The 23163-nt window shown below is 50.0% G+C and overlaps 1 protein-coding gene across 1 annotated transcript in view; it reads right to left on the minus strand.

Annotated features, from left to right (window-relative positions):
• The window catches only part of TTBK1 (tau tubulin kinase 1), an 89670-nt gene that overhangs the window by 21593 nt on the left and 44914 nt on the right, over positions 1-23163 (minus strand). The window contains exons 8-13 of the mRNA XM_073671635.1: positions 20469-20561; positions 20249-20374; positions 12947-13101; positions 12603-12822; positions 12348-12520; positions 11430-11970 (exon numbers count right to left, since the gene is read on the minus strand). Coding sequence (XP_073527736.1) covers positions 11430-11970; positions 12348-12520; positions 12603-12822; positions 12947-13101; positions 20249-20374; positions 20469-20561 — 1308 coding nt within the window. The remainder of the gene's footprint in view (positions 1-11429; positions 11971-12347; positions 12521-12602; positions 12823-12946; positions 13102-20248; positions 20375-20468; positions 20562-23163) is intronic.

Consider the following 23163-nt stretch of genomic DNA (forward strand, 5'->3'; position numbering starts at 1 on the left):
ATGAGGATTTTTCATTCACTGGCTATCTGGCCTAATATCTTACTCATATAGCATTTCTCACTTAATTGGTTCCCTGCATAGTTCTGTACACAGTTCCTCCGCTCCCTGTGACTTGTGCATTTCCGTCTGTCTCTCTTTGACCGATGATTTCTTAGATATCTCTCTGTATTGCACGGTCTAGTAGAGGAATAACGGTCAGTACGATTAGATGCGACCATCTCTTCAGACGCATGCAGCGCTATGTACAGCTGTACTTTTCATACATGTCCGCATCTATTCTGCTTGGCCACCCTTCTGGTGGTCTCTATATACATTTGTGTGGTCCCGTCTATCTGTACATATGGTGGGATGCAGCTTTTTATTGGACCACACACTATTGTCTTTCTGATGTGGTCCTCTCTTATCCCATCCGTGCATTTATGCAGCTAGCACTTGACTTGATTCCTCCTTTACCGGTATTTTTGTAGCGGACGAGCTACTTCCGGTTTTTGCTTTCCACTACAAGTTGGAACGCAAGCTTTTCCCTCTGTTGCGATTGCGCGATGGGGGTGTTCTGCTTGAGACATATGACGATACAAAGGGGGGGAGTTTCCGCTAACCGGACATGACGTATTGTCTACCGGACATTAAGTATTATCTACTTCCGGTTGCGTTCCAACGCGTGACTTAGGTGGAACGCATCTGAAATAGGAAGCGGCTGCTTGGCGTCCCATGTGGACGCAGAAATCATATGAGGCCATGGACCCTCACCTGAAAGGAGTCACATCAAATCGGACACAGTACTTAAGAGCATGTGTGCCCACTTACAATCTACCCTTGACGAAGCTGCGGTCTAGCAGCGCAACGCGTAGGGTCTTCAGTGCCGGCAGGTAACTATCCCAATTCATTCCCTCAACACGTTTCTACTCATGACATGGTTACTCGGGGAGATCCGGCTCATCACTTCATTGTTGCACATTATGTGATTCATAATTGAGGTTATCTGATATGTTTGACAACCATGCCGTGTATTATGGGATATGACAAACGGTGCTCATGATACCGGCGGCTTTAAGGGGATCTCTTGCTTTGGGTTACCATATTGATACCCCCCCCTTCTTTGTTATTGCGTAGTGCAATGTTTTTATTCCATGTACTGTTGTCGATGGTCATTTATAAAATTACAATAAAGATTCTGTTCGATTTTCTTTCTATCTTTGTGGGTGTGCGCAGTTCTTATATCCTGTGTCTTGCTCTTCTACTATCATGCCCTCGTCACATCCGGTTATTGCAGCACCCCGCCATACTCAGCGCCCACCTTCCCTTCTTGTTGAATTGCTATCATTTAAAGTCACAGTCCACGTGGTATCTTTACGCTCTTTATTATTGCATACAATACATTTCCCTTTGCGTCTATGATATAAAATCGCCGAGAAGCCGCGTGACTTCCGATCACTTCAGCGATTCCTTTGGATACTGTAAAAATTTTTCTAAATAACTTACAAAAAGAAAACTCAATTTTCCTATACGTCCCCAAGACACGAGGCTGAGAGATGAACTCAGAGGTGAAGATGGTGCCGCTCTAAGAGACGAGCCAATCTGAGTGCACCTCCTCACCTATCGCGCTTCACATAACTCAACCAATCAGCACGCTGCATGCACCATACTTTACACAGTCACGTGGCTCCATGTTCCGGCAGGCACGTTCTTCAGGGGACTCTAGATCACAGTTTTCCCTTTCTGTAAGACCTTATATGGTAGAGAAGTTAGTCGGTCACAGAACACACGTGGCAGAAGAGATGGCGGCCATGATGACAGACGTACCACTCTCTGGTCACGTGGGGCCGCCCTGCAGACCCTGTAACTTTCAGCAGCATCAGTGTAAATTCAAGCTCAGAGAAGAAAGTTCTGGGTAATAGACGACAAATCCCCCCTCAAATGAGGTCTGCATTGTACTCATATAACACTGCAGAGGCAGCACAGGAATCCCCCCACCCAAACAAGGTCCAGGAACATACACAGCATATAGTCACAGGAGCACCTGCCTCTCCACATCATACACCTGGGGGTACGGAGTGTGAGGGGTCGGGGAGTGTGAGGAGGGGGTTGGGGAGTGTGAGGAGAGGGGTCAGGGAGTGTGACAAAAGGGGTCGGGGAGTGTGACGAGAGGGGTCGGGGAGAGGGAGGGGTCAGGGAGCGTGACGAGAGGGGTCGGGGAGTGTGACGAGAGGGGTCGGGGAGAGGGAGGGGTCAGGGAGCGTGACGAGAGGGGTCGGGGAGTGTGACGAGAGGGGTCGGGGAGAGGGAGGGGTCAGGGAGTGTGACGAGAGGGGTCGGGGAGTGTGACGAGAGGGGTCGGGGAGTGTGACGAGAGGGGTCGGGGAGTGTGACGAGAGGGGTCGGGGAGTGTGACGAGAGGGGTCGGGAAGTGTGACGAGAGGGGTCGGGGAGAGGGAGGAGGCAGGGAGAGGGAGGGGTCAGGGAGAGGGAGGGGTCAGGGAATTTGAGGAGAGGGGACGGGAGTGTGAGGAGAGGGGACGGGGAGTGTGAGGAGAGGGGTCGGGGAGAGGGAGGAGTCGAAGAATGTGAGGAGGGGTTGGGGAGAGGGAGGGGTCAGGGAGAGTGAGGAGAGGGGTCGGGGAGTGTGAGGAGAGGGGACGGGGAGTGTGAGGAGAGGGGTCGGGGAGAGGGAGGGGTCAAAGAATGTGAGGAGGGGTCGGGGAGAGGGAGGGGTCAGGGAGAGTGAGGGGAGTGGTCGGGGAGTGTGAAAAGAGGGGTCGGGGAGGGAAAGGAGAGGGGTCGAGGAGGGAAAGGAGAGGGGTCGAGGAGGGAAAGGAGAGGGGTCGAGGAGGGAAAGGAGAGGGGTCGGGGACGGAAAGGAGAGGGATCGGGGAGGGAAAGGAGAGGGGTTCGGGAGAGGGAGGGGTCGAAGAGTGTGAGGAGGGGTCGGGGAGAGGGAGGGGTCAGGGAGAGGGAGGGGTCAGGGAGTTTGAGGAGAGGGGACGGGGAGTGTGAGGAGAGGGGTCGGGGAGAGGGAGGAGGGGTCGGGGAGAGGGATGGGTCAGGGAGAGTGAGGAGAGGGGTCGAGGAGTGTGAGGAGAGGGGTCGGGGAGTGTGAGGAGAGGGGTCGGGGAGTGTGAGGAGAGGGGTCGGGGAGAGGGAGGGGTCGAAGAGTGTGAGGAGGGGTCGGGGAGAGGGACGAGTCAGGGAGAGTGAGGAGAGGGGTCGAGGAGTGTGAGGAGAGGGGTCGGGGAGTGTGAGGAGAGGGGTCGGGGAGTGTGAGGAGAGGGGTACATAGAGTGTGAGGAGAGGGGTACATAGAGTGTGAGAGGAGGGGTCGGGAAGTGTGAGAGGAGGGGTCGGGAAGTGTGAGAGGAGGGGTACATGGAGTGTGAGAGGAGGGGTCGGGGAGTGTGAGAAGAGGCGTCGGGGAGTGTGAGAGGAGGCGTCGGGGAGTGTGAGAGGAGAGGTCGGGGAGTGTAAGAGTAGGGGTACACGGAGTAAGAGGAGGGGTCGGGGAGTGTGAGAGGAGGGGTACACGGAGAAGGGGTACACGGAGTAAGAGGAGGGGTCGGGGAATGTGAGAGGAGGGGTACACGGAGAAAGAGGAGGGGTACACGGAGAAAGAGGAGGGGTACACAAAGAAAGGGGAGGAGTCGGGAAGTGTGAGGGGAGGGGTCGGGGAGTGTGAGAGGAGGGGTCGGGGAGTGTGAGGGGAGGGGTCGGAGAGTGTGAGGGGAGGGGAACACGAAGTAAGAGGGTCGGAGAGTGAGGGGAGGAGTCGGGGAGTGTGAGAGAAGGGGGCGGGAATGTGTGAGAGGAGGGGTACACAGTAAGAGGATGGGTCGGGGAGTGTGAGGACAGGGCTCGGGGAGTGTGAGAAGAGGGGTTGAGGAGAGGGGTCAGGGAGTGTGAGACGAGGGGTCGGAGAGTGTGAGACGAGGGGTCGGGGAGTGTGAGACGAGGGGTCGGGGAGTGTGAGTCGAGGGGTCGGGGAGTGTGAGAGGAGGGGTCGAGGGGAGTGGGAAGGGAGTGTGAGACGAGGGGTCAGGGAGTGTGAGACGAGGAGTCGGGGAGTGTGAGACGAGGGGTCGGGGAGTGTGAGAGAAGGGGTCGGGGAGTGTGAGAGAAGGGGTCGGCGAGTGTGAGGGGTCGAAGAATGTGAAAGGAGGGATCAAGGAGTGTTTGCAGAATGTGGGAGGAGGGGTCGCAGAGTATGGGAGGAGGGGTCGCAGAGTGTGGGAGGAGGGGTCGCAGAGTGTGAGAGGAAGGGTCGCAGAGTGTGGGAGGAGGGGTCGCAGAGTGTGAGAGGAAGGGTCGCAGAGTGTGAGAGGAAGGGTCGCAGAGTGTGAGAGGAGGGGTCGCAGAGTGTGAGAGGAGGGGTCGCAGAGTGTGAGAGGAGGGGTCGCAGAGTGTGAGAGGAGGGGTCGTAGAGTGTGGGAGGAGGGGTCGCAGAGTGTGGGAGGAGGGGTCGCAGAGTGTGAGAGGAACGGTCGCAGAGTGTGAGAGGAGGGGTCGCAGAGTGTGAGGAGAGGAGGGGGTCGCAGAATGTGAGGAGAGGAGGGGTCGCAGAGTGTGAGGAGAGGAGGGATCGCAGAGTGTGAGGAGAGGAGGGATCGCAGAGTGTGAGGAGAGGAGGGATTGCAGAGTGTGAGAGGAGGGGTCGCAGAGTGTGAGAGGAGGGGTCGCAGAGTGTGAGAGGAGGGATCGCAGAGTGTGAGAGGAGGGATCGCAGAGTGTGAGAGGAGGGATCGCAGAGTGTGAGAGGAGGGATCGCAGAGTGTGAGAGGAGGGATCGCAGAGTGTGAGAGGAGGGATCGCAGAGTGTGAGAGGAGGGATCGCAGAGTGTGAGAGGAGGGATCGCAGAGTGTGAGAGGAGGGATCGCAGAGTGTGAGAGGAGGGATCGCAGAGTGTGAGAGGAGGGATCGCAGAGTGTGAGAGGAGGGATCGCAGAGTGTGAGAGGAGGGATCGCAGAGTGTGAGAGGAGGGATCGCAGAGTGTGAGAGGAGGGGTCGCAGAGTGTGAGAGGAGGGATCGCAGAGTGTGAGAGGAGGGATCGCAGAGTGTGAGAGGAGGGATCGCAGAGTGTGAGAGGAGGGATCGCAGAGTATGAGGAAGGGTCGCAGAGTGTGAGAGGAGGGGACGCGGAGAGTAAGAGGAGGGGCCATGGAGAGTGAGAGGAGAAATCAAAACATATGAGAGGAGTAAGAGAAAGTAAGAGTAGGAGTCACAGAACAAGAGGAGTTATAGGGTGGAGGAGTTAAATATAAGAACAGTTACAGAATGGAGTCACATCGCAGAAGAGAAGTAAAGGGAGGTGTACATGGCGTATGAGAAGTCATGGGACGGAGTTATATAGAATAAAAGGAGGGGTATGGGACGGAGTTATATAGAATAAAAGGAGGGGTATGGGGCGGAGTTATATACAATAATAGGAACGGTCTGGGGCGGAGTTATATACAATAATAGGAGGGGTATGGGGCGGAGTTATATACAATAATAGGAGGGGTATGGGGCGGAGTTATATACAATAATATGAGGGTATGGGGCAGAGTTATATACAATAATAGGAGGGGCATGGGGCGGAGTTATATATAATAATAGGAGGGCATGGGGCGGAGTTATATACAATAATAGGAGGGTATGGGGCGAAGTTATATAGAATAATACGAGGGTTATGGGGCGGAGTTATATAGAATAATAGGAGGGGCATTGGGTGGAGTTATACAGAATAATAGGAGGGGTATAGGGCAGATTTATATAGAATAATAGGAGGGGTATGGGGCGGAGTTATATAGCATAATAGGAGGGGCATGGGGCGGAGTTATAAGAAGTATTTCCTTAAGCCCCCATAGTATAACAGTTATCTCGGAGGGTTACATTGTGCAACATGGCATAATGGGGGTGATATGACTTCTATAGGGAGGTGATGGAGGGGTTCACAGGAGCGGTGGGAGGGCTGATCTAGGGGATATACGGAGGCCTAAGCTCCAGGTGATAGGGAGAGGTCGGGGTATGGAGCACTAATCTAAGCAGGAATGTCACGGAGCGTATAGCTCCCCCCATAACACTGACGTCACGTCCGGCTGGAGTGCGGTAATGCTCAGTCATTCTATATGCTGCGGTACGCTCATTTCCCAGCACACCTCTGATAAAGAGCCCTTTGTGTAAGGGGCTTATAATGCATTGCGGGGGGCACGGTTAGGCACAGCAGGGTAGTATGGGGGGCGGGCTGGTGGCGCAGGCGTGCAAAGTGAGGCATGCAGTTCCCTGTGCCCAGTTCAGTCTTCCTTCTGCAGTGCAAATGGTCTCCCAGAGACCAATAACTGAAAGAAGACTGCCCATGGAGGTCCACATGTGGCGGTACAGTCCAAGGTGAAAGCAGCAACATCGCAAGAAGCGGCAGCGCAGCGACCAGCTGCCGAGGGGCCGAGATGGAGCGGTGGAGGAGCAGACGGGAGAGTTTTTTGGAGTGAGGCCTGTGACTGAGTGCGGAGACATTGTCCTCTGGGATGAGTTTGTCAGAAGACGCTGGTGCCCCCGAAGTTCAGCGCCAACCTTGAACAGCTCCAGTGCTGGTTATAAAGTAAAAGAAGACAGATGGAGCCGGGAGGATCTCTCCACCACAGAAGAGCAGAAGTTCTCCGAGGGAGAAGGAAGCAGGGCACCTCCGAGGTGGGAAGCTCAATAACGGACACGCCCTTCATGTGATTGTATTGCATTGTATCAAGGCTCATCTTCATCCTTCTTCCGGCCCCTTATGCCGCCCACGACAGCGCTGTATTGCTATGTTTTGTGAGTGAAGCGTGCCCACACCTGCTGGAGCTGGGATCGGGAGATACGGAGCACAGAGGGCACCAGTCTGTGGTTCCCGGCGGGCAGTGGTGGGTGCCGGCGGTGAGGCAGACGTACGGGACTGCTCTCTGCAGAGCGGCTGCGCTGGATGAAGGTGCCAGTAGGATGTGGGTAATGCTCTGTTTCCAGTGTCGAGGATGAGAAGACGGAAGATGCCAGTCTACGAAGGGGGCTGTACCTCGGCAGGGGGTGCTGGGAGAGCCTGTCCTCCTCCAGCTGAAAAACATCAAGAAGAGCGGAGGGAAAGGAGTCAGGCAATGAAGAGACTTTCCTCCTGCTTCTAGCTACGTGTTGACTTAGTGCATGCTGTGGGCGTCTTCGGGCAGCACCCTGTATCTTGGGCCTGCACCACCTGCCCCTCCCAATAAAGCTGCTTGGGTGGCGGCGGGTGAGATCTGAGAAGCGGCGGGCGATGAAGTCAATCAAACAGTCACACATTTTTGAATCATCACGAGGTAGAAATGACGTGAGCATGGCCTCGAGCTGCACAGTGAGGTCAGTGTTACTCCTTACGGTACGTGGTCTCTGTCACTGTACACCACATCCCTTAGGACTGAATGGTAATTATCCACCTCCAGTTAATTGCTTGCACCCCCCGACCACATGGATGGAGTGCAGCAGTGTAACTGGGGGTGAGCTACTGCGCATTATACACATAGGAGTACATTGCATTACAGTCAGGATACAAAGCTACCCAACACACACGTCTGTATGACCAGTATCAGAAGATGACCTTGTTGGGGAGAGGACTATAACGCCCATGTATATGAGGGAGACAGCCGGAAAGTCAACAGCGGCAGCTGTACTGGGACTATCACTGAGGTCCATATAGAGAAACCCTATATAGACCAGAGCTGTGAGGTCACGTCCAGAATGTTCATTTAGGTCATTATTCACCAAGAACAGAACCAGCACACAACAGACGTCAATCACTGACACTCTCTGCAGACTCTCATCTGTATGGTGAATAATAACGGGTGGGAAATAGGATCAACCTGAGAAAGTTTCATAACTACAATGTACAACTACAATATACATCATATAATGACTCAACTACAATATAACCCATCATAACACGTCACGGCTACAATGTAACCCATTACACAATGTGACAACTACAATGTAACCCATCACAAAAGTAACTAAGATGTAACCCATATCATGTCCCAACTACAATGTAAACCATCACATAATGTCTAAACTACAATATAACCCATCATAACACGTCACGGCTACAATGTAACCCATTACACAATGTGACAACTACAATGTAACCGATCACAAAAGTAACTACGATGTAACCCATATCATGTCACGGCTACAATGTAAACCATCACATAATGTCTAAACTACAATATAACCCATCATATCATGTCACGGCTACAATGTAACCCATTACACAATGTGACAACTACAATGTAACCCATCATATCATGTAACGACTTCAATGTAATCCGTGCATCTCTGAACTAATCTCCCGATATATTCCCTCACGTAATCTCCGGTCCTCCCACGACCTCCTCCTCTCCTCCACACTTATCCGTTCCTCACGCAATCGCCTCCAAGATTTCTCCCGAATATCCCCCATCCTCTGGAATTCTGAGCCTCAACACGTCCGACTATCCACCACACCTGGATCCTTCAGAAGGAACCTGAAAACCCATCTCTTCAAGAAAGATTACAGTCTGCCATGACCCCGCTGCTGCCACCTCAACAACACCGGAGCTACCGCAACCCCCCTCAACCTACTGTCTCCTTCCACACCATCCTGTAGACTGTAAGCCCCCAAGGGCAGGGTCCTCCTCTCTCTGTACCCATCTATCATTGTTAAGTGATATCTGTATTTGGTATGTAACCCCTTCTTATGTACAGCGCCATGCAATCAATAGTGTTATAGAAATAAATAATAATGTAACCCATTACACAATGTGACAACTACAATGTAACCCATCATATCATGTAACGACTTCAATGTAATCCGTACATCTCTGAACTAATCTCCCGATATATTCCCACACGTAATCTCCGGTCCTCCCAAGACCTCCTCCTCTCCTCCACACTTATCCGTTCCTCACGCAATCGCCTCCAAGATTTCTCCCGAATATCCCCCGTCCTCTGGAATTCTGAGCCTCAACACGTCCGATTATCCTCCACATCTGGATCCTTCAGACTGAACCTGAAAACCCATCTCTTCAAGAAAGATTACAGTCTGCCATGACCCCGCTGCTGCCACCTCAACAACACCGGAGCTACCGCAACCCCCCTCAACCTACTGTCTCCTTCCCCACCATCCTGTAGACTGTAAGCTCCCAAGGGCAGGGTCCTCCTCCCTCTGTAACCGTCTATCATTGTTAAGTGATATCTGTATTTGATATGTAACACCTTCTTATGTACAGCGCCATGCAATCAATAGTGCTGTAGAAATAAATAATAATGTAACCCATTACACAATGTGACAACTACAATGTAACCCCATCATATCATATGACAACTACAATGTAACCCATCACATAATGTCACTACAATATAACCAATCTTATCATGTCCTATCAAGTAACTACAATGTAACACATTACATAATGTGACAACTACAATGTAACCCGTCATACAATGTAACTACAATGCAACCAATCACATAATATAACTACAAATGTAACATTTCTTTCAATATAACTACAATGTAACAACATACAATGTAACTGCAATGTGACTCATCATGAAATATAACTACAATGTAAGCATCACACAATGTAATTAAAATGCAACCCATTACACAAGATAACTGGAATGAAACATCAGACAATATATCTACAATGTATCCCATTACACAATATAACTACAATGTAACATAACAAATACAATGCAACTCATCCCACAATGTAACCCATCACACAACATAACTACAATGTAAACCATCACACAATACAACTACAATGTAACCATCATACAATATAACGACAATGTAACCCGTCACACAATCTAACGACAATGTAACTCATCATACAATATAACTACAATGTAAACATCACACAATGTAACCATAAAGTAACCAATCACACAATACAACTATAATGTACCCATCATACAATATAACTACAATTTATACAAAGTAACAACATACAATGTTACCCATCACACAATGTAACTACAATGTAACAAATCACACAATAGAACTACAATGTAAGCATCATACAATATAACTACAATGTAACCTATCCCACAATATAACTACAATGTAACCATTCATGCAATATAAATACAATGTAACCTACCCCACAATATAACTACAATGTAACCTATCCCACAATAGAACTACAATGTAACCCATCATACAATATAACTACAATGTAACCTATCCCACAATATAACCTCTCCCACAATATAACTACAATGTAACCCATCATACAATATAGCTACAATGTAACCTATCCCACAATATAACTACAATGTAACTTATCCCACAATAGAACTACAATGTAACTTATCCCACAATAGAACTACAATGTAACCCATCACACAATAGAACTACAATGTAACCTATCATACAATATAACTACAATGTAACCTATCCCACAATATAACTACAATGTAACCTATCCCACAATATAACTACAATGTAACCCATCATACAATATAACTACAATGTAACCTATCCCACAATATAACCTATCCCACAATAGAACTACAATGTAACCCATCACACAATAGAATTACAATGTAACCTATCCCACAATATAACTACAATGTAACCATTCATGCAATATAAATACAATGTAACCCATCATACAATATAACTACAATGTAACCTATCCCACAATATAACTACAATGTAACCTATCCCACAATATAACTACAATGTAACCTATCCCACAATATAACTACAATGTAAGCATCATACAATATAACTACAATGTAACCCATCATACAATATAACTACAATGTAACCTATCCCACAATATAACTACAATGTAACCCATCCCACAATATAACTACAATGTAACCTATCCCACAATATAACTACAATGTAACCTATCCCACAATATAACTACAATGTAAGCATCGCACCGGCAATCTCTGATGACACAATGCCCTTAATCTTTCATGAACTGTACACGCTGTCAGCATTAACTCTTCTTTTTCTAATGCCTCCATACTGTTCTTGCTATTTCTCCAAGTATCCACACATCACTGATATAACCCAGTTTCCTCCTCCTTCATCCTCGTATATCGCCTCTCTACCACCCTTATTACCATTCCTACTACTCCTTCATTACTATTATTAACTTCTTCACCCCCATATAATGCCTCCATCCAATCCCTTATTACCATGTCTACTACGCTCCCGCAGCACTCTACGGATGCGCCTCCTGCTCCTCATCATCGACTCCACCTTAAGGCTCACATTGTGAATCTGCTGGTGAGGAGAAGATGCGGAGTTCCTCCTGCTTGTAATCATAAGTGGTGATAACTTTCTATACATGTCAGGTTAGTAGTGCTGTCACCTTCCCTCCCCCCATTAACAGGGTTTCATGTCCTTCAGAGGTACCTTGCAGTCAGACTGTAACCCCATAGTGTCTTCTGTCGCCTCTTACCTGTCTCTGAGGACCAGTGGGGTCAGACTCCCTCCTTCGCTGTCGTGCTGCTGATGCTGAATGGGAGTGGGATGGACTGGCTGGTGGGAGTTCAGCCCTGTTTTCTGAGCCCTCATTGCGGAAGGATGTTTCTTCTTCAGCCACAGTCTGCATGGCCCGGGGTCTGACTTCATGCACCTTTGGCCTCACTGCTGCATCTGCCCCTCCAGACCTTCGTCTCTCCTCCCCATCATCCAAGGGTCGGAGTTCCTCGGGCTCCTCATCAGTGGTGCCTGAGGTTGTTGGCTCTGCCCCAGGGTGGAAGTCCTTCAACTCAGTCTCTTTGTCAATGATAACCCATTCCTTGCTGTCAAAGTCCTCCTCCTCTGCCAGTGGTACGGAGCGGAAGGCATTGCTCAGAGCTTCGTGCTCCACAGACGCGGATACCTCCATACGGCCACTGGCCTGTCGGTCAACCTGACCCGTATCGATGGACAACATCTGTGCAGGCTGTGAGGAGCAGACTTGACGTGAAGGAGATGCAGGAAGGTCCATACGGGATCTGGAAAAGAGAAGAAAAAGCTACAGTCAAAAGAAGACCAACCCGTAGGGCGGGAGACCGCAGAGAACCACAATGGTCTGCAGTCTCACAGGGGACAGCAGTCTACAGGCAAAACCTGACCTGGGGCAGAGGTTGTAGGAAGCATAAAAACGTCTGCTCTCCATGGCTGTGTGCGGAAACAGACTTTACACCGTGAAGGATAAGCTATGTCTGGGGGGAGTAGTCATGCATTATAGGAGTAGTGTGGAAGTGGCACAGACCAATGACTGCCATGACTTGTGTGCCAGCATGGTTTCTGGTGGTGACAACCTCTGATATGCCGGTGAGACGTCTATAGAAGTTTTTACAGGGTCTCAGTCGCCCGTGGTCCATCTCACCTCCTCTCCGGGAGATCCACTCTCTCTGCCGTGGACAGTCGCTCTGACTCTGGGCTGTTCACACGCCTGTAACGGAGGGAACGGGCCTGTGTGGTAGGCGACTCTGGAGGGGCCCGGACAGGAGAACTAGGACAACCATGACGACTGTGTTCATCCTCCATCAGGCATTGTGTCTGGGGAGACAAGAGGATGGTAATTTGTGACAGGATGAAACACGTCAGTGATGGGGGCTCCGGCCACTCGGCCACCACTGACCTTACTGATGCTGATCCTCAGCTTGTTCCGATTCACATCTGTCTCCTCCCAAACCTCGGTGTCATTGAAGCCAACATTGGGGACCTGCCCAGTGATGTCTGCTGGCCGGCCTGGAAGGATGGGGGGTGCATTCTCCTGGTCACTGAGGTGCTCTCCCTGGAGGACATCTTCAGTGTTCTCCCGCAGTAAGTCCCCTGGCACCGGGGTCACGTTCACTACCCTACAAGATACAGGAACATGAAGAGTTAATATCTGTTACAAGGGTCCGACTGATGGCTGCTGGGTGACCTCCAAAATTAGGGGAGCAGACAGGGCTGAACTGACAGAGACACCCCCACTCCTACCCAAACATTGCCGCCGTCTGCCGGGTGTTCTGCTGCGGTGGCGTGGACGTGCTGGTGGAAAGTAAGATGTCCGTCCCTCCTTTTTCCCAGTCGAAGGCCTCATTCTCTGTGATTCCACGCTCCTTCATACTGTTCTCAAACACGGACATGATCATCTGCAAGAAGGAGGAGACCCTGTGGCAGCTGGGTACACGGTCAATGAGCCGGGGTGGTGAGTTGGCAGACCGGGGACATGCCACATAGATACCAAGGCCGCTCGTGTATGGCTGGTATATACTGTGGGGTTCTGTGCTGTACAGTGGACTGCCTCCATATCCTGCATGTGTGTATGGCCTCCTACCCACGGAGTGACCGGTATGTACAGCGATAATAGAAACAGTGGTGTGAAAAAGTCTTTGCCCCCTTCCTGATTTCTTATTCTTTTGCATGTTTGTCACTTAAATGTTTCATATCATAAAATAGGCAAAGATAACACAAGGAAACGCAAAATGCAGATTTTAAATGAAGCTCTTTGTTATTAAGGGAAAAAGAAATCCAAACCTACAGTGCCCTGTGTGAAAAAGTGATTTCCCCTAAACCTAATAACTGGTTGGGTCACCCTTAGCAACAACAACTGCAATCAAGTGTTTGCGATAACTGGCAATGAGTCTTTACAACGCTCGGGAGGAATTTTGGCCGCTCCTCTTTGCAGAATTGTTGTAATTCAGCCACATTGGAGGTTTCCGAGCATGAACCACCTTTTTATGGTCCGGCCACAGCATCTCAATCGGATTAAGGTCAGGACTTTGACTAGGCCACTGCAAAGTCTTAATTTTGTTTTTTTTTAAGACATTCAGAGGTGGACTTGCTGGTGTGTTTTGGATCATTGTCCTGCTGCATAACCTAAATGAGCTTCAGCTTGAGGTCACATACACATGGCCGGACATTCTCCTTCAGGATTTTTTGGTAGACAGCAGAATTCATGGTTCCATTTACCACAGCAAGTCTTCCAGGTGTTGAAGCAGCAAAACAGCCCGAGACCATCACACTATCACCACCATATTTTACTGTTGGTATGATGTTCTTTTTCTGAAATGCTGTGTGTGATGATACAACTTAAAATATTAATTAGCCAGACGATTAGATTTGTTAATCCAAGAGAAATACCTTATTGTCTTTAATTAGAGATTGCTGGCTGTGTTTTATCAATGTTCTGCTCGCTCGTCAGTTTAACTTGTAAAGTGTCCAGCATTCCACTAATCTCATTAATATCTCAGGAGCCTTTAACCATTGTTCAAAAATCGGCAATTGTGTAAGTGTTGAAAGAAGATCTGGCGGAGCCTTCACCACAGGGAGTCTCACATGTAGACCCAGGTGATGAGGTCTACCTGAGAAAGATACCTCCACTAATGCACACTTAGCTTTGGGGGAAGGCGAGAGCAGTTGTGCCATTCGGGGGGCTGAGCCCAGAGAAGCAGAAGGGACATGTGTTTCTGTAGCAATAGCAGTCAGACTTGGGACAGAGAATTAAGGAGCATCAGAAAGACTTTACAAGGAGAATGAGAGACATCCTTCAGGAAAGTAGATGGATAGCATGGCATTACCCAAAGAGACACAGATTTGTATTCTATATGATTGGCCCTGACTGGAAAGATTCGGATCTGCTCCAATAACCATCAGAGAGACATGGATACATTTTCGGGAGACCAGGGTTGGGACGAAGAAGTCACCTGGCCCCATGGATATGTTGTTTGGGGTTGCCAGGAGGGACCCAATGGTCGCCAGCAACCCCCGGAGACATTAGGAAAAGCCAGATTGGGACCCACCGGTCATCTGGCCCCATGGAAACTCTCAGAGAGGCCAGGTTGGGACCCTCGGGTCTCCTGGTCTTGGAGCTTGATGGACTGCTAGCTTTCTAAGCTTGTCGCTACCTTCTCTCTGTGGGGGCCCGCCAGAAGTGGGGGGCCACTGGTTGAGGTAGTCGGCCCTGGAAGTCTCCAAAGTCGTAGCTGTTCTATCCCAGGCGGGCAGAAAAGGAAGGGTGAGAATGTAATGTTGTACCATCTTGGGTATTCGCTGGGACTGTTCTGTGTGTTTATTGCCCACTTTGTGGTTCAATAAAGTATTGCCACTCTGTTTTACCCTCACCCTGTGTTGTCTGAGTAGCGTTACGCTCACGGAAGACCCCGGGTCTTCACATATTGGTGGCACCGGTGGGATACTACTCAGCCCAGCAGATCTAGGGGAGATGCAAGGGACTGGTGTTCTTACACACTGTCCAAAGGGCTCCACAACCAGGGAGGCATGTAGACAGACCCAGCAGACCATAGGTGAGGCAAAACACAGTGGGTTTCGGATGCTGCCATGTCGAACCCCACCAGCCCGGCATTGGGAGGATGACCGGAGAGGATATACAGCAGCAACAAGAAATGACAACTACAGGAGTTGTGCCAGCTTCAGTGGATTGAATACCAGGCCATCGACACTCATCGGATTTAATTCAGGAACCACAGGATGCAGAGGACGGCATGTGTGGACGCAATGGATACCAGTCTGTTTTCTTCAAATACGTGTGGAGTTTATTTGCAAGGAAGACATGGAATATGCTCCGATGAAACTGGATGATGCAAAGTTTTGTTCTCATGAAGGTGAGACCTCTTACATTCGTGTCTGTGCTTAAAGACATGCTGATGGACTGTCTCCAATAAGTGGAGAAGGATGATTGGGATCCTATCATGTCTGGCTAATTAACATTGGGGGAGCAATGTGACGATACAACTTAAAATCTTAATTAGCCAGACGATTAGATTTGTTAATCCAAGAGAAATACCTTCTTGTCTTTAATTAGAAATTGTTGGTTGAGTTTTATTAATGTTCTGCTTGATCGTCAGTTTATGTACACTAATTTAACTTGTAAAGTGTCCAGCATTCCACTAATCTCATTAGTATCTCAGGAGCCTCTAACCATTGTTCAAAAATCGTATAGGCCAATTGTGTAAGAGTTGAAAGAAGATGGGGTGGAGCCTTCACCACAGGGAGTCTCACATGTAAACCCAGGTGATAAGGTCGACCTGAGTAAGATACCTCAACTAATGCACACTGAGCTTTGGGGGAGGTGTTAGAACCCTCCTGTTAATTTTTTCTATCTTGTGTTTTGCGGTCACGTGACCATCTGCCTTTATATTCCAGCTCCGCCCTTCTGGCTTTGCTGGACCTTAGTGTTTGCCTGTCTCTCTAGCCAGGTGCTTCGGTGCCTTTCTCTGTCAGTTTGCTTGGTCCTTCTGGGACCTCTAGTACTTTTTGTCAGTTTGTCTTTTGTGTTCTACAAAAATTTCTGTTTAGGAGGTGTCCCATTTTTGTTCCAGTCCTTAGTTCTTTTAGGGACCCCTCCCTTAATTCTATAGGTCTTCGTTCAGACTAGCCGAGGACGAAGGCAGGTCTGTTCGCTAGGAACAGGCAGCCTGCTACATAGTAGGGATTCAGCTTAGTCTTACTGTAGGGACAGCTTTCCCCTATCTTTCCTTAGTTCTTGTTGCAGATCATAACAGGAGGAGGGTGAGAGCAGTTGTGCCATTCAGGGGGCTGAGCCCAGAGAAGCAGGAGGGACATGTGTTTCTGTAGCAGTCAGAACTGGGACAGAGAATCAAGGAGCATCAGAAAGACTTTACAAGGAGAATGAGAGACATCCTTCAGGAAAGTAGATGGATAGCATGGCACCCAAAGAGACACAGATTTGTATTCTATATGATTCTAGTTTAAGGGTATCAGCCCTGACTGGAAAGATTTGGATCTGCTCCAATAACCATCAGAGAGACATGGATACATTTTGGGGAGACCATGGTTGGGAAGTCACCTGGCCCCATGGATATGTTGTTTGGGGTTGTCAGGAGGGACCCACCAGTTGCCTGCAACCCCTGGAGACATTTGGAGAAGCAAGATTGGGACCCACCGGTCATCTGGCCCCATGGAAACTCTCGGAGAGGCCAGGTTGGAACCCTCGGGTCTCCGGGTCTTGTACCTCGATGGACTGCTAACTTCCTAAGCTTGCCGCCACCTCCTCTCTGTGGGGCTTGCCAGAAGCGGGGAGCCACTGGTTGAGGTAGTTTGCCCTGGAAGTTTCCAAAGTCGCAGCTGTTCTATCCCAGGCAGGCGGAGAAGGAAGGGTGAGACTGTGTAATTTGTACCATCTTGGGTACTTGCTGGGACTGTTCTATATGTTTATTGTCCGCTTTGTGGTTCAATAAAGTATTGCGACCATGTTTTACCATCACCCTGTGTTGTTTGAGTAGCGTTACACCCATGGAAGACCCCGGGTCTTCACACTGTGTTACTTCTACGCCAGATGTAATGGGACATACACCTTCCAAAAGGTTAAACTTTAGTCTCGTCAGTCCAGAGAGTATTCTCCCAAAAGTCTTGGCGATCATCAAGATGTTTTCTGGCAAAACTGAGAAGAGCCTTTATGTTCATGTCATGACATGTCTTTCTAAGGGTATGTGCCCACGATGCAGATTTGAAGCAGAAATTTCCTGAGCATTTCTGCATCTCCTTGGCAGAAAAAACACATGCAGATTTTACATGTGTTTTTCAGTGTTTTTACATGCGTTTATGCATGTGTTTTTTTCAAGCGCTTTTCCAAGCGATTTTGAGCATCACTTGGAAAAAGGCTTGACAAGTTGGTCACACAATATAAATCCATGCAACTGGCATGGATTTATATTGTGTGATCAACTTAGAGGAAATATCTACTATCAAATGCTGCATCTAACATAAAAAAAAGAATTAAAAAGAAATGAAAAACCTGTCTCCTCCCGGCAGTGTCCTCTCTCCTCGGCGTCCCGCGGTGTACTGGCAGGACCTGCGGTGACATCATTTAGTCAGCTGACGTCAGCGGTCAGGTGATGGTTGTGTGACCATCAGCTGACTAAATGATGTCACCGCAGGTCCAGCCAGTACACCGCAGGACGCCGAGGAGAGAGGACGCGGCCGGGAGGAGACTGGGGGACGCCGGAGAGGTGAGTATGAATATTTTTTTATTTTACTTGCAGGTACAATGGCACCTGGCTTGGAGGAGAGTCTCCTCTTCTTCAGACTCGGGTACCATCCGCGCATTGAACCGCATAACATCCGCATGTATACATGCAGATATTATGTGGTTCAATGCAAGTCAATGGGCGCGATTTCGCGGCGAAATCGCGCCCAAATTGGTTGTGCTGTGGATTTTTCCGCAATGATAATCCGCAGCGGAAATTTCTGCAGCATGTGCATAGCACATGCGGATTATCATTGGGAAACATCCCAGACCTCTTAACAAGCGATTTTAATTCGTTTCCGCAGCGGAAATGCTGCCGCGGAAACGTATTAAATCCGCATCGTGGGCACTCAGCCTAAAGCAACTAAGGAATGTGCTTCTCAGACCATGTGGGGGCATCACAATCATGGACCAGACCTCAATCACAGGACAATAAAACTGTTCCAATATTTACGGTTACAACTGTTTATCCCTCTCCTATAATGATAGTTCTGCTTCACATCACCTGTCTCATCTATTGCATTATTTCTGTGTCCTCTTGTGCATAAATATGTGACTCCAGATTTTGTGTTATTTTATGCCTGATGAAGAGACCCTAGTCGCCTCGAAAGCTTGCAATTTGTTACCATCTTTTCAGTTAGCCATTAAAAGGTATCAACCACTGAGGACTCTCAAATCTTAACATTCTTCTATCTATTGGCTAACATGGTACAAAGATATATATATATATATATATATATATATATATATATATATATATATATATTTTTTTTTTTTTTTCCTGTATCAAAATTAAGTGTGACAAACATACAAAAGAATAAGAAATCAAAATCAGGAAGGGGGCAAACACTTTTTCACACCAATGTAGATAGACAGATAATAGATAGCTTGATAGATAGATAGATAGATAGATAGATAGAGTGAAGAATATGGGGGATATAATTTCATGCCAATCGACTGTATCACATCCGGTCCGAGATTATAGACTTCCATCACAATTTGAAGCTCAGACAGGACACCGGGCTCAGCAGGTGGTCCAGCTTCAAAAGCTCCAAGTGGAAAAGCTCCCACCCCCAGAAGCCTAAGCTGCTTTACTGCTTCAAACCCCCCCAGACAGACAGGAGTCGTAATTTCATAAGGAATTATCATATGTCTTAGCCATATACCGGTTACATTTCCGAGATTGCGGGAAAGGGACAAATATCTGCCTGGGCCTCTCCAAGTATATTGGGGGTCTGGCCGGATCTAATGGCGCCAAAACCGCCTCCCTATGAACCTTCTGTTGAGAAGCTATTATCCATCATAGGTTTTTGAGTTTCCGCTACCGGACTCAAGAGGAGGGAAACTAGGACCATCCCGGGGCGGGAAAGGGATTGACCGACCAAGGAGTTCAGTGCTCATGCGAGGCTGTGGCACGGTGTTCTCTTCTAAGGGATGTCACGCTGTCATATCGTGTTGGAAGAAACCGGAAACCGCTGGCACCCCCACACCTCCCATGTGGCTGCGCAGCACCAAGACCTAACATCCAACTGATAACTGACTTTTGCATCATCTGCTCATATCTTTTATACTACCATTATTTATATTTGCATATCTGACCATTGTGTATATAGTGTCTTGTCTAGTGTGCCCTTTAGGCGATTAAATATATAATTTAACCTTAGGCTGCTCTTTTATCTCGATTCATGAATCCACATGTCCGTGTTCTCAGTTTTAACGTCACATGCTACCCGAGCTGGTTTCTGGCCTGATATAATCCTGTTAACGAACCAGGCTTATATCAAATGAGGAACCGTTAGCTGTTCTACCGGGCTGACCAGGCGCCGTTTCACTGGTGCTAGTGAAAGGGGCCTCGTAGCCTGTCAGGGTTGTGAGCGAGCATGTTGCCACGCCAGCAGATGCATGGGCCTTCCTCTCACTCCCCGTGCCTTCCAGTACCCGTGTGGACAGGGGGTGTCTGTGTAAAACTGTGCCAAGCTGATAATACGTGTTCTCAGGGGGTGCGGAACGTCACGTTGGTGAAGGTAGGAAGATCCGAACTGCGTGACCCCTGACATATTACTGATGACAGATGACTGATAGATAATAGACAGATAGATAACAGATAGATGTCAGGAGGGAATCCATGTGCTCTGGAGAGTCCCGCGGACACAGTGTGCAGGTGACTCCTCAGCACAACCCTTGTCACCTAAGCCACAGTTTCCAGGGAACGGTTAGAAGCAGGTCTGTCTCTACATTTCTGGGTCCTGCAGTGGGGCGGACGCATTTCCTGGCTGTGGACAGGGGACTACCTGGTAGTCCGGCTTGGTGAAGTAGTCCAGACTGGAGATGTGCTCCAGGAAGAGGTGGAACTCGGACGGCATGTGCTTCAGGAGCATCCGGTGGTCGTACTTCTCCTTGATCATCCCCACCTGCTCCTGGAGACAACAAGCAGTGTGCTCAGTGTACAGGGCACAAGGTGGGCACACGGCGGCCGGCAGACTACACCACATGGTCCCCCCACCATCTTACCTTATCCTTAATCTTCCTCCAGGGCAGCTGGCCCACGGCAAACTCCACCAGCATATAGAATAACGACCACAGGTCATCATGTCGGCCCATCTCCTGGAGAGGCAAACGGAAGTGATCTCACCAGAGTATGATACAGCTACTAGAGGGGGGACGGGCAGATACGGCTACCAGAAGAGGTGGGGGGACAGGCAGATAGTACTACCAGAGGAGGTGGGGGGACGGGCAGATAAAGCTACCAGAGGAGGTGGGGGGACGGGCAGATACTGCTACTAGAGGAGGTGGGGGGACGGGCAGATAGTACTACCAGAGGAGGTGGGGGGACGGGCAGATAAAGCTACCAGAGGAGGTGGGGGGATGGGAGATAAAGCTACCAGAGGAGGTGGGGGGAGGGGCAGATGGTACTACCAGAGGAGGTGGGGGGACGGGCAGATAAAGCTACTAGAGGAGGTGGGGGGACGGGCAGATAAAGCTACCAGAGGAGGTGGGGGGACGGGCAGATAGTACTACCAGAGGAGGTGGGGGGACAGGCAGATAAAGCTACCAGAGGAGGTGGGGGGACGGGCAGATAAAGCTACCAGAGGAGGTGGGGGGATGGGCGGATAGTACTACCAGAGGAGGTGGGGGGACGGGCAGATAAAGCTACCAGAGGAGGTGGGGGGACGGGCAGATACTGCTACTAGAGGAGGTGGGGGGACGGGCAGATCGTACTACCAGAGGAGGTGGGGGGACGGGCAGATAAAGCTACCAGAGGAGGTGGGGGGACGGGAGATAAAGCTACCAGAGGAGGTGGGGGGAGGGGCAGATAGTACTACCAGAGGAGGTGGGCGGACGGGCAGATAAAGCTACTAGAGGAGGTGGGGGGACGGGCAGATAGTACTACCAGAGGAGGTGGGGGGACAGGCAGATAAAGCTACCAGAGGAGGTGGGGGGACGGGCAGATAAAGCTACCAGAGGAGGTGGGGGGATGGGCGGATAGTACTACCAGAGGAGGTGGGGGGACGTGCAGATAAAGCTACCAGAGGAGGTGGGGGGACGGGCAGATACTGCTACTAGAGGAGGTGGGGGGACGGGCAGATAGTACTACCAGAGGAGGTGGGGGGACGGGCAGATAAAGCTACCAGAGGAGGTGGGGGGACGGGCAGATACTGCTACTAGAGGAGGTGGGGGGACGGGCAGATACGGGTACCAGAGGAAGTGGGGGGACGGGCAGATACTGCTACTAGAGGAAGTTGGGGGACGAGCAGATGCGACTACCAGACGTGGGGGGACAAATACAGCTACTAGAGGGAAGGGGGGCCTGACATGGCTACCAGAGGAGGTGGGGGGAAGGGTAGATACAGCTGCTAGAGGAGGTGGGAGAACGGGCAGAAACTACTACCAGAGGAGGTGGGGGGACGGGCAGATACTGCTATCAAAGGGGAGGGGGGACGGGCAGATATGGCTACCAGAGGAGGTGGGGGACAGGCAGATATGGCTACAAGAGGGAAGGGAGGCCTGATATGGCTACAAGAAGAGGTGGGGTGACGGGCAGATACGGCTACCAGAGGAGATAGGGGACGGCAGATATGGCTACCAGAGGGGAAGGGGGACGGGCAGATATGGCTACCAGAGGAGGTGGGGGACAGGCAGATATGGCTACAAAAGGGAAGGGAGGCCTGATATGGCTACAAGAAGAGGTGGGGTGACGGGCAGATACGGCTACCAGAGGAGATAGGGGACGTCAGATATGGCTACCAGAGGGGAGGGGGGACGGGCAGATATGGTTACCAGAGGAGGTGGGGGATGGGCAGAAACGGTTACAATAGGAACTGAGGGGACAGGCTGATACGGCTACCAGAGTAACTGAGGGGAAGGGCAGATATGGAAACCAGAGGAGATGGGGGATGGGCAGACACGGCTACCAAAGGAGGAGGGGTAGATACGACTACCAGAGGGGAGGGGGACGGGCATATACGGTTACCAGAGGACGTGGGGGGATGGGCAGATACTACTACCAGAGGAACTGAGGGGACGGGCAGATACTGCTACCAGAGGAAGTGGGGAGACGGGCAGATACGGCTACCAGAGGTGGGGAGATGGGCAAGTACGGCTACCAGAGGAGGTGGTGAGATGGGCAGAGATGGCTACCAGAGGGTAGGGGAGACTGACAGATATGGCTACCAGAAGAGGTGGGGGGACAGACAAATACAGCTACCATTGGAGAGGTGGGAAAGGCAGATTTGGCTACCAGAGGAGTTGGTGAGGCGGACAAATACAGCTACCATAGGGAAGGTGGGCCTGTGAGTTAAGGACTGTCTTGGCCGGGGAGAGTCTTGGCCGGGGAGAGTCTTGGCAGGGGAGCATCTTGGCATAGGAGAGTCTTGGCTGGTGAACGTCTTGGCTGGCGAGCGTCTTTGCCTGGGAGAGTCTTGGCCTGGGAGAGCCTTGGCCTGGGAGAGCCTTGGCCTGGGAGAGTCTTGGCCTGGGAGAGTCTTGGCCTGGGAGAGTCTTGGCCTGAGAGAGTCTTGGCCTGAGAGAGTCTTGGCCTGGGAGAGTCTTGGCCTGGGAGAGTCTTGGCCTGGGAGAGTCTTGGCCTGGGAAGATTCTTGGTTGGGGAGCGTCTTAAGGCCCTCCAGTCTCATTACAATTACTTTCTGTCCTCTCTGACAGTGGATCAATTTCACATTAGGAATATTTAGAGCCGGGATTTAGGAGG

Source organism: Phyllobates terribilis, unplaced genomic scaffold, assembly GCF_046119375.1.
Source record: "Phyllobates terribilis strain yellow unplaced genomic scaffold, ASM4611937v1 Scaffold_3__8_contigs__length_932513732, whole genome shotgun sequence".
Taxonomy (NCBI): domain Eukaryota; kingdom Metazoa; phylum Chordata; class Amphibia; order Anura; family Dendrobatidae; genus Phyllobates; species Phyllobates terribilis.